We start from the raw sequence: 12648 nt of genomic DNA, 5'->3' as shown, positions 1-12648 counted from the left end.
GAATTTTCCTATGTAGTTTTAACTTATTATCAATCTTACACCCTTGTTCTTACACACCTTAGTTATACTGGATATGGGCTATTTAGATTTATTACGTATATATTCCTGTAAGCATCTAATTCATCTTTGAGGTAACTTGTTCTTTTGGTTTGGGCAATGATGGAAGAAGAAATTAAAAAATTAAAATTTATGGCTATAGTAAAAAGTCAAAACAATGAGAAGTCAAATCAAATAATAAGAATAAGCAGCCCTAAAACTTGGAGAATGAGGTTTTCCACAACACTACAAGAAGAATTCCAATGCATAATCTATGTTTATAGCATTGAACTCTTATTCTTTCAAATAGTATACAATGATGCATCAACATAAAAGTTTTTACCAACAAAACACTATCCAAGCCTTTCATACAACAAAAAGCTACTGCATTTTTGTCAAATATAAGATGGGAAGATTCAATTGTCTTTCTCGATTGTAATGGCATTAGATTCAACTAATTGACACATTAAATGAAATAGAAATATACTACATTCAGGGCACAACAATATAGCAAAATAGATTTTCCCATTTATTTTTGAAAATATACCTATTTTAGCAAACAACCCTGATATATCTTGAACGGACTTCTCCAAATCAGAGCGAAGCATGCAAGCCTGATCAGTCAGAGCATTTTCTGCTCAGAACACATTGCAAGAGTAAGATTTTCTATTGCTAAAATGAGGATATACTTTGAAACAATATTCTTAACCTCAAAAGCAAGATCACAAACCTGATTTCTTGTGCCTAGATATTATATACTCTCTCTCTTTAATTGCAAATTGAGCTTGCCTGTGATCCTCTTTTATAGCCAGTAGCGATTTCTTGGTTTGATCCAATATTTTCTACACAATTTAAGATCATCATAAAGGTAAGCTTATCATATCAATCTCAAGGATTTGTCGCCGTGAATAAGACAAAAAATGAATCAATCTTAGACTCACCTGTGTGAAGTCAAGCTTTGAACTCAAGTCCATACAAAGTTGTTGCTTGGCATCATATCGCTCTTGTAAATCTTCAAGTCGCTGCTTATTTTCGCCGTTAGAATATGTTAACAATTAAATCAACAGTGGCTAAGCTCTAGAGAATATCTGGAGGTAAGGAAGTTACATTATTGTTTCATATATCATTACAAATAGCCAAATCATAGTGCTTTACCTTATTATTTACTTCTAAAGCACACTCCATTTGCTCAATCCTATCAGCCATGGCCTGTAGTGGTACTGCATTAGCATTGACGAAAGAACAATAGAGAAAAACAACCATTGAACAAGGAATAACAAAAACAACAACAAAACCTACACAATCAAAAGGGAAATTATTTCTGTGGTACATAAATACAAGTTCTAGAGGCATAACACAGCCTTTAAGAATCCTAACCAAAAAGTTTATTATTGAGTGAAATTAAGTTTGCAATTTGGGGATTCCACTTAGGTTCATCTATAATTTCACTTTTTATTATGTCTTGCAGAGCAAAAGAAGACAAAGTTAAAAGCATCTATCCACCAACATCAAATTTATTTATCTTGTTCTAAAATGTTCAAAAACGTGATGGCATATGTTACTGAGGACTCACTTGGATGAATCTGGTATACAACAAAATGTTTTGATTTGTTACTAAACAAAATTAAATATATTAAATTACAATAAGGGGTGGGTAATTATTCAAAATTCGAATGTTTTCATTCTAATAAATAGAGAAGAACCATTAAATTAGAATACAGAATGGATGAATCAACCAAAGCTTTTCTTGTTTTCAAACCTTTTTCTCAGCCTCCTCCTGATAATATCGCTCCTTTGGAATATATACTCCACTTTTCTCACGAGCAGCATAAACCTCTATTCAATAAAAACATTTGATCAGGTTAGGACTTTAAAAATCACTAACCTATTATTCTACAACTGATTAGCAGGTCATGGTTTTAACTCTTGCCATTAAATTATAATTATATAAATAAAACAGGAGCACTATGACAGCAAACTTTGGAGTGTCATAAATATCTAACTGAACTCTTTCTTTAGACATTACCTGTTTTAAGTCTTTCAATTTCACTATAGAGATCCTTGATAAGAGTAGATTTCATCATCTTTTGGTTCACCTACACAAGCAACATAAAAAACAGATCTGTGTGAACAATTCTTCCTATAAACCATTTGCCCTGTGTTAGAATATGGTACACAGAACTAGACATCCTCAAATTTGATCATGTAAAACAAGACAACCATTTACAACTTTTGAGCCACATGCATGATATCAATTATATTGCTTAACAACATATCCCTATGGGGAACAATTATGTCCTACTCTATGAGTTAATCTGTGAAAGTTGATCTACCTCCACATCAGTTGAATATAAACATATGAGAACCTATACCATAAATCCAGCAGTAATTGTAAGCATAATGATATCCCTTATTTCCTTTGACCACTTCCTCATGATTACCAATTCTCTCACTTGTGGTCGTATGATTTGATAACCGATCCCCACTGAATGTATTCCCATGTGATCCTTCAGCTCGTTACCACGTACTAAGATGCACATCATCCAAAATGCCAGTCCAAAATTCCATCAAAATAACAAGTTGATAAGGGAGCCAAATTCTGCTTTGTTTGAGTAAGCTCCAACTTATGTGAAATGAGTGTATTAACCAACCGATAGTTTTAAGACTAGGCAACTTAAGTATAAAAGCTTATAGTAGCAGGAAATCCCACTCACCCAGTGCCTAATCCACTTAAATCCTATGAAGATATTTAAGATCCCAAAAAACATTTTCTTTGAAAGGCCATTCTACCAGTTATCTATCCCCTTAAATTCTATATTTTGCATCCCACGCAATGCTCTCTTTGAAAATCCAAGATTTTTGGACTTAATGAGATTTCGATTATGTGCCAACTCATTCACCTGATTCAGATAAGCAAGTACAAGACAGTATAGGCACAAGAGACATTTTAACGGCATATGTCCTGATGATAAAATGAGTAGTCACTTTCTCAGCATATATTGCTATTCCCAAGTTTAAATACCTCACATGGCTAAGATAAAATCCTTTTAGGAATCTAAGATTTCACATTAAAGCAGAGATTTTAAGGTGTTAGTGAGAACATTTCTCACTCGTTTGTCTTTCATGTTAGGTTTTGTACTAGTAACTAATAAATCAAGAGACTACTAAGAGAATCTTACTGGAAGATTATAACTTTGCTAAGCAAATTGGAAATGTTTCAATTAAGAAAAACTTGCATGCATACCCCATATTTTCTGAAATTTTCTCATTGTGCTCTGTCAAACAGCTATTCGTGCAGTCAAGAAATTAGGTCCAACAAGTCTCATCTTCTTCCTTGACAAGAATGCAATGCCACTTTGCAGTGATTGCCCTCTTGCTCTGAGCTGAGGCAAGTAAGAAATAATACTGGAAGGTATAAATATATGTAAAAGCTAAAATTGGGCTTCCTACTGCCAATGTTGACATTCCTACATTCTCACCCCTAACCAAATTTTCTAGTAGATTTCCAGGCTAGCAGCAAATGCCTAACAATTTTTCAAAAAAGCACTTCAAAATATCAGATCAAAATGCTGTGGGGTTTGTAATCTAGAGTGTGAGGATACCTACTAACTTTAGTTTGTCTGAATCTTTAATTTTGAAGCCTGATTTTTTTAAAGATCACGGTCCTGACGACTGAAACCATTTTACCAAAAAAAAAAATACAATGCACACTAAAGCAGTTGACACCAAAAACTTAAAAATATGAACAATAAAAATGACCCAGGACACAATTTTTTCCAAACTGCTAATATAAATGCTTTTGTAAATGGACTCTGGCCTCTTGCAGACATTAAAGGTAAGATCATTAATGTTGTCTCAATTATTACAAAATGCAACACTAGGAGAATGAAGGCATGCCATCTAGATATGATATAATCTCTGAAGTACTAGTATGCAGCTAGGAATACAGATATGGCTATAGCAGATAACAGAAAGGGCAGACAATGAGACCTCTGGCTTATTTTTGATGTTTTTGGCCCTGTGGGCATAGTCCAAAGTGCTGAGAGTTTCTTCGAGACAGTGAACAGATGGTGAAACAGTTGCTATTATGCAAGTCTTTGTCCTCCCACCCAACGAATCACGTAACAGTCTTGTAAGTTTACTATCCCTGCACCCTTTTTCAAAGTTAGATACAAAATTACAATTACAGCCTAATTTCATTCTCAATTACACTAAGGGTCAAACTACTTACTTGCCAAAAATAAACTAACCCAAATATACCTGTAAGGAACATGTCCAAGATGCTCCACAAGAGCAGTAATAACACGACCTAATGTTAGTAAGCTTTTGTTGATCTCCCCTGCCTCCCTTGCACGGCCCTGCAAGATTCATCAAATAAATTACACTTAATATTTTGTCTTTAATCCCTCCCTGGATGTATGCTGTGAAGGTGTAGCAACATTTGACCACAAGATTCCAATTTTACAAACCTTAATATATTAGATGTCATTCCAATTTATATACAAAGTATAAAAATAACCTTGAACTTTACCATATACTAATAGTTGGATAGTTTGAATGACCTTACCTCCCTGGCCCCTGACCGGGATATGTTTTCTGAACCAGCAAGATCAACCAGATTAAGCTTTCCACATTTAATCAACTCTTCACCTTCTGGTGTTGGTTCTTTGATATGAATTGTGATAGAAAATAGCGAATGGGAGCGACTGTAAAGAAAAAAATAAAATTCACAACTAAAAGTTAGAACTAATCCCAAATGTGAAGAGAAGAAAAAACGTGGAGTATTTACTTTACCTGGATTGCTTGTTGAGAAGTGTTTCTGCTGTTCGTCGCTTAGCAGAACCTCTTTCAAGTAAAGTAAAGATTTCATTCGCACTGGTTACTATTTCTTCCTCAAGGCCTCGTACAAGTACCCCGCCTTTTCCATCCTCCATCAATGCTAAGGGCTTTCGTTGTTTATCATCTAACATAACCTTAGATATCTCATCAGGTGCAAGTAAGTCAGTGATTTCTTCATTGTACAACTCCAGGAAGGTGACCTTAACACTGTATTCAGCATTTTGGCTTTCTAAGGTGTCAAATATTTGCTTAACAGCCCTTGGAATCACACCAGCATCAGATGGAAGGTCCCCATTTGATGCACTCTGCAGATGCAATGGGTACAATGGTTATACCTCTATCATAAAGTTTTCATCTAAGGCCAATATATTGCTACATCTCAAGAGACAGTATTTTATAAATGATGATGACAAATAAAATAAGTTCAATTTAACAGGTGCCCCTTGAAGATGTGCTAGAAAACCAGTTAGAATTAGTCAGCCATGATTTCAAGGAAGTCTTTGCAGAATGCACATACAGTGAAAAGTATAAACTGGAAAATAGCAATGTAGAAATCTATCAGACAGTAGAATGTAGCGCTGGGAATCAATAAAAATGATCTTCACAGAAAAAGCATTGGAACTTACTTTTGACTTTTTCCCTTCACCTTCCATGGTATAAGTTTTTCCTGTGCCAGTTTGGCCATAAGCAAAGATTGTGCAATTGAAACCTTCTAATACTTCATTTACTATTGGAATGACAGCTTGATCATAGAGATCCTTCTGTTGTGCAGATGGACCAAATACCTGCAGGTTTACGAGATTTTCATGTAGTTACATTTGCAGAGACAGAGATACAGTAATATTTACATTACTTCATGCCGGGATTTGTGGTACATCCAAAAACTGCAACAAAAAAATGGATGAATATGCTGCAAGATGAATTTCAACAAAATATTGATTTTGTTCAGTAGTTAATTATTAAACATCTATGAAAAACTTAATTGGAATGAAAAGTAGAAATTTTCCATTTTTAGTATGAAAGTAGGTCAAGGAGATAAACTACACAACAAATAGATTCTTAAAGAAAAAATTAATGCCTGCAGGTTAAAAAAGTTAAAGTGCAATATTAAAACAGGAATATTGTGTGTACTTAATCAAATGCAATACATACAATCTATACACAGCTGGATTACAGAACATTCTTGCATTGAAATGTTCAACACATGTTAACAGTACATCCTTAGTATCAACAGAAAACTGGAAGTACTATAAGTAAATCTGACTCTTACTATTAACTGAAACATATCAAACTGAAAATTATAATAGCAAGTACAGCATATCTGAAATTCAACTCATGTCAATGTTTTATTCCTATGAATACATGAAATACTGGAATCTTTGAATCCTAATCCAAACATGAATCCTAATCTAAACATTCACTGCTCTCTGCTGAAATGATTAGCAATAGAGACCCTGCCTCTCTTTAAAGAGGAAGCTAGGGTTGTACACTAAAAATAACCTAACCCTAAGCACCTCGGTTAAAGTGCCCAGTCCGCATGCATACATGATACATGCATGAGCTGGCCTTCTAGAGAAATGTGTCTAGACTGGAGTAGCCTACACATGCACCTCACCTTCACCCTCTCCTCAGGATCAGCACCCTCTCTCCAAATCCTATCTAATGCTATTTCCTCAAACTGGAAAAGTAAATCATAAATACAAAAACAACTCAGAAATAGAACTGAACTAAAATAGAAAATTGAACTGAACTGGATCTTGCTAAATCTGGAACAGAGGTGAACAGAAGGTGGCATATGAAAATAATTTATAGATTAAGACACAATCACAAATGCACCCTCTACTCCCCTACTTAACTATGCCTCCCTCACACTGTTGCACACATGAACCCAAGCAGAAGACTGAATCACACATGTGTCCTCTACTCCCCTACTTAACTATGCCTCCCTCACAATCTGTTGCACACATGAACCCAAGCAGAATACTGTATGGACCTGCTGCTGACTAACTTACTGTTATGTGCACCCAGGTCTTGGACACGTTCACAGGTGGCTGCTGAATTAACAGATGTGCCTACAACAAAAACTCTAACACACCCTCTTACCAGAGAAAGTCTTCCCTGCCAAACACAAGATGCAGTCACCTCCCTCACTACTGGGGCCTGATCAAATAGTTGACTTCCTATAAACCTAAAGAAACATGATGCTAGATCACTGTTTGCTTCTATACTCTAAACTCTCTTTGGAATCTTCAAGGTGAAAACCTTCAATACAAGGAATACTGCATCAGTAACCAGCCAACATCCTTTGTCGTTCATGTCAACTTCACTGATCTAAGTCTTCCCATACCACAACATGAATTGTTCTAGATTTCCTACAATTATCAACTCATATATATACATGGCCAAAACAAGTTTATCATATCTATCAAATAAATAACTGGCATCTACACTAAAATTATAAAATCCCAGCATGAATACAAACACATTGGTACCAAAATCCAAAACTAGTAATGCATGCATCAACCCATCCAGGGCAACTCCCACTTCTTCGTAGAATCCTTAAACCACTGGAGTGAGAGTCTCATCAAGGTCAGTTCCCTATCCCTGAGAGAATCCTTTGTAACAACCTTTTCTTGGCATTCTTCCATACTCCCATCAACTGCAATAAAGGAAACCATCATTGATTCCACAATCAATTCTATAATTGTCTCCTTGAGGCTAAAAGAATTCCCCTCCATCACGGCACCCTATCATACTTGTTCAACCAGATCTATAGGCAGGGGGCAAAGGCCACTTTTTTACAGTTTTTTGGATGTTGTCTTCAGTGGTAACTTGATGACCATCAAACTTAACCAAACACTGTAAATCTATCATGCATGAAACTGAAAGCAAGCTCTTCATTAAATCAGGAATATATAAGATAGCAATTAACTCGAACATCAAGGCATCTAGAAAGACATGGAGTACAATCCCTTAACAAGATAGGTGGCATACTCCACATGCATTCGTCCCAAAAGCCATATGTATATCAAAGCTCCATTGCACACATTCGACCTGACACCATAGAGAAGGTAGTATCAAGCTTAGCAGTCAACTCATTCACACTTTAAGCATCTGCACTTGCTGCTAAGTCACATGACACAGCACACGGAAATACAAGTGTCCAACACAAGACACGATGACCTCAACTGCAGGATACATACAAATTCAATCTTCCAACTTTTGCTCGAGTCCACTGTTATGCTAAAACAGTGTTTTTTTCAGCATTTGATGCTGTTGCAGCCACACCACTTCCAGCAGATGGAACACTAGCAGACCCTGAAGAAAAATGAAGAAGGGGGGAACAACATCATTGGGGGCATTCCTCCCTTTCCTTTGACCTTTCCCAGCTGCCCTTGACAATTGAGTCATGATTTCTGTGAAATGAGGAAGATAATGGATTGTTGGGGGGAAAAACTTGGAGATTGGTGGACAAATCCACTTGCTCAGCACTTGGAATCCCCACACTGCACAATAACCCTCAGTTGCACTCCAAAAACGTATCACACCTCCAACCTGTTGAGTGAAATGAGCTCAAATGAAAAGGAAAACATGTTTTTTTATGGAACATGGGCCTCTTTTACAAGGGACACAGTGAGGGCACATGTCCATAGGAGACATGTCGAACACATGCCCTCATGTATCATTGTCCTACACATAGGATATGTGACAGGCCCCTATTTGGAGATGTCTCATTACTTAGACTTCCTACAAATTGTTGTTGCTTCTTCTAGGCCGTCTTCCCATCAAGACATTGAGATGCATAGTAGCCCATCTATTCACACTTGAGGCACTTGATATGACACAATCTTTCTTCCCCTTAATATGATTCTTCCTCCTTGCTTTTCTGACCCCTGCCTCAGATCCTCCTTTCATTCCTCCTCTTTGGTAGTTCATCCTCAAAACCATTTGAGACTTGTTATGGTCTCAACTCCTCCCCAATGAAGGCATCCCACAACTGTTCAAAGTCAATGAATTCCCACCAACAAATAACCTGAAAAAGTGGTACCAAGTTGAACTAAAGCCATTCAAAGCAATCATCTTTGACTTTGTCACCAACTGTACCAAGTTGGTCTCTCAGCTCTGCTAACTTTACCAAATGACCTGCTACTGAATCTGTCTTGCTCATGCAAGTCATGGTGAGATTGTTCCTTGAGAGCATCTTCCCAGATAAGTTCACACGCTAGCATAAGGTGCCCAAGCTATCATGCATTTTCTTGGCAATTTTCTTCTTGACAATATCAGCAACCAAATGATCTTTCATCAAATCTGACAAGACTCACTCACATTCACTGCAATCTTAATGTACTTCGCTAAAGATATGTAGATAGTGTGACGTTTGTGAGTGTCTCCAAAAGGCACGATAAATTTAAAGCTCTAGGGGATTCTTAAATCTGCATTTCCATGGTACAAAATTGATAGCACCCTCCAGATGTTAGACTCACACGTACAAGAACAACCTCAAAAAACAAATCAGTCAACACAAAAATCAAAGTCGCAACTTACCCTAAGTGCAGATCACCTATCTCCTGTCAAATTTAATCTTCCAATCACTAGAGGATCCTGAGCATCAACAACTTCTCAGCCCTTCTCTGGTTCACATGTGACAATTACTGGCATGCTTCAACCCCTGAAGTTACTTGGGCTTCACACCCTCTGAAATATTCTGAGAGCTAGTCTCTCCATACACAGAGTCTGGTATGCAATAACAGTCTTATCAATCTGACCTAGCCAACCTACTTAGGATAACAGAAAACTGAAAGTACTATCAAAACTGCAATTTGATTTTTATTAGGAACTGAAAGTTTGAAACACATCAAACTGAAAATTATAACAGCAACTCCAACGGATCTGAAATTCAAATCACATCACTGTTTTATTACTCCAAAAACAGGAGATACTGGAAGCAATAAATCTGAATTCTATCACTCACTGCACCCTGCCTCTCTTTATAGAGGTTTGGGTTGTACACTAAAAATAACCTAACCTGAGCAACTAGGTTAGAGTGTCCAGCAGACGCATGTGTGCTGCCCTCCTAGAGAACTGCATCTAAATTGGAATAGGCTACAAACACCTTGCCTTCACCCTCTCCTAGGATCAGCAGCCTCTCTCTAACACCTATATAGTGCTCTTTTCCTGAAACTGGAAAATTAAATCATAAATAGAAAAGCAACTCTTAAATAGAACTGCACTCATATAGAAAACTGAGTTAAACTAGAATTTTATAAATCTAGAACAGCAGGGAACTGAAAGTGGCAAAACTGAAAATAAACTAAGACCGGTGCCCTTAATTGCACCCCCCCTCACACTCTCCTGCATACAATAACACAAGCAGACTGCTGTAGAAAGTACAAACCTGCTGATGTGTGCTCCCAGACCTTGGAAACCTTTAGAGGTACCTGCCAAACTGAAAGATGACCTGCTGTAACTCTGTACATAACGGTGAATTGAGAGGGCAACATTCCAGGTTGACTGTCAGCTAAAGAGACTGCAATATTTATCTGTGTGTGCTCTGTATTGTTATAGAGAGTCGAGACTACACAAATAGCTGTGTGTAACAGTTACCATTGTCATCCTGCCTTAACCCTTCTGCTGACAAAACATATATTCCTGTGATTAATGAGGACATCACCAATTAACTTTTGAACTCATCCTTGACCATTCCACAGAACATAATCAGTTGCTTCGAAACAGTTTGATGTGATTTCCACGTTTGTGAATGTTAACAATTTGCTGATAACTAGTGTGATGAGACTTTCATTGTGCATTCAATGCTAATTCCAACAGTTACGGCCCTAATCTAAAAGCACCAGTGTGAAGAGGATTGATTCTCAAGCTCATTTTCTTGAAAAGAAATCCTTGAAAAAGAAACGAAATGTGTTTTTCATCAAGAAAACCATGAGATCCTGCCCTCAGTTATATAGAAATCTCCTGATTCAGGGAAACACTTGTAAAAGCTTGCTCAAAATTTAAATAAAAAACGGCAAACATAATCAGCCAAGCTGCAGAGAGACCTTAAATCAATTTGACTGAAGGAGACTTGCAAAAGGGTCAACACTTGTCACTTAATGAACTTTGTAAAAACAATTCAACATTTACTTGTGGTCAAGGTCGTTTGTTTAATATGTTTACAGAGGTCTTAGGCTCGTAAGAAGAAATTGATAAGGCTTGGACCTGGGTCCCGGAGCATTAGAAGGGTATAAATTTACACACTTAAAAAGAATATGACGCAAATGCTCCAAAAATGTAAAAAACTTTACAAGACCTTCTCTGTCACTTGAAACCCTTACAAAGTATATGAAAATTTTCTACCTTCAAAGGAAGGAGGGATTGCGAAATAAAACTATAAAAGCGAGTTGAGATAAAATCTAGGCGAACGACCTAATTTGCCACTGCAGCGTCTTTGTATGCGATGCTTTAAGTTTCCACGCAACTACAATACATCTCGTTGAAAGTCAATATTTCGATGCAGAGAAAAAAATTTATTGTTTAGCATTCATCCTGGAGCTCGTTTCATATTTTCCCATCGAATCGGAACTAAATGATGTGATGTAATTTCGTTTTGTGCATACCAGACTAAAAGCAAGGATTACAAGGCCTCTGCCGGATGCAAATCTAGCAGACGGCACTTCCTCCAACTCTGGAAAGCAAAACAATGTGGGCTTTGCATCCAAGGCAAGCTGAATAATCCCTAATTGAGGGCTAAGGCCAAGCTCATTATTACCATTAATCTTGACAGAACTTCTGCGACATTACCTTGTCAAATGTAAACGTCCGATCTATTTGCTTGCTGGCAATATTTTGACAGACAATAACTTCTCGCTGGAAGTCATTGCATGTCACAACCTGAGGCGCGTTGCTTCTCAATTCTTCCTCGCTGAACGGCCTGAGTTGCACAACCATATCAGAAAACTCGCCATAGAAGGACCAAAATCCAGACAAAATACTATAAATAAAATGCAAGTAAAAAAAGGACCGGCAATGAAAAACCTCCATACCTGCAACGGAGTAGAACCTGGACATTGACGCCCTTGTCCTTCTCGTGGCAGACCGACATTTTTGTTGTAATGTCCAATAATGGATGAAGAAGATCCAAAGGAAGAAACCTAACAGAGGGTCAGGTAAGGAAAGGAGGGTTTGGGAATGGTGAAGAACAAGGGTTCCAGTTTGAAAATCCGTGTTCCCGCTCGCATCCTGAGTGCCCTGCGCTCCTGCACTTTTTGATTTTGAGAGGGTTTCTTTCTCTACTTTCCTTGTATTATCTCTCTCTAGACTTCCTTTGCATTCACGAGCGGGACGGATGAGAAGGCAGCATGCGATGAATGCATTTTGAATTTCAACTCTCCGTGCTTCTCTCTCCTAATATTAATAAATAATAATGTTAAGATATTTGTTTTTTTAATTTAGGCGGTAATTCGTCATTTTTCAGACAGTCTGCACTATTTGAACAGCCTACTTAATTTGCATTGACAACTGGGCAGAAGCATATTTAGTCGTGGTTTGAACGGGAATGGGTTAACCGGTGGTGCTTAAAAGTCGGAAGTCGCGAGGTCGAATCCCATGAAGGGTTATCGATGCATTAAGTCTGAAGTCCCGAGGTCGATCCTGGGAATGGTTATCGATGCATTCAGGCGGAGGTCGCGAGGTCGAATCCTGGCAATTGTTATCGATACATTTGTGATTTGAATTGGTGTCCAAGTTTAACACTGTTAAAATCGTGCTCCTCCTTGTAAC

At 37.4% G+C, this 12648-nt stretch overlaps 1 protein-coding gene across 1 annotated transcript; it reads right to left on the bottom strand.

Moving 5' to 3' along the window:
- Positions 1 to 452: 452 nt before the first annotated feature.
- On the bottom strand, positions 453 to 11791 carry LOC149220953 (kinesin-like protein KIN-5C). Its single transcript, XM_089387261.1, has 13 exons — positions 11671 to 11791; positions 5502 to 5660; positions 4831 to 5180; positions 4604 to 4742; positions 4297 to 4394; positions 4027 to 4183; positions 2063 to 2132; positions 1796 to 1872; positions 1192 to 1245; positions 978 to 1058; positions 767 to 878; positions 584 to 670; positions 453 to 490 (listed from the first exon to the last, which is right to left on the bottom strand). Exons 2-13 carry the CDS (start codon positions 5526 to 5528, stop codon positions 453 to 455), a joined length of 1290 nt encoding a protein of 429 aa, XP_089243387.1. The 5' UTR covers positions 5529 to 5660; positions 11671 to 11791.
- Positions 11792 to 12648: the final 857 nt, after the last annotated feature.

The sequence above is a fragment of the Pinus tabuliformis genome, chromosome Q, assembly GCF_031772625.1.
Source record: "Pinus tabuliformis cultivar Carrire ecotype Pingquan chromosome Q, CPIR1, whole genome shotgun sequence".
Taxonomy (NCBI): Eukaryota; Viridiplantae; Streptophyta; class Pinopsida; order Pinales; family Pinaceae; genus Pinus; species Pinus tabuliformis.
Note: the sequence above shows the minus strand (reverse complement) of the source record. Positions and strands in the feature narration are given on the sequence as shown.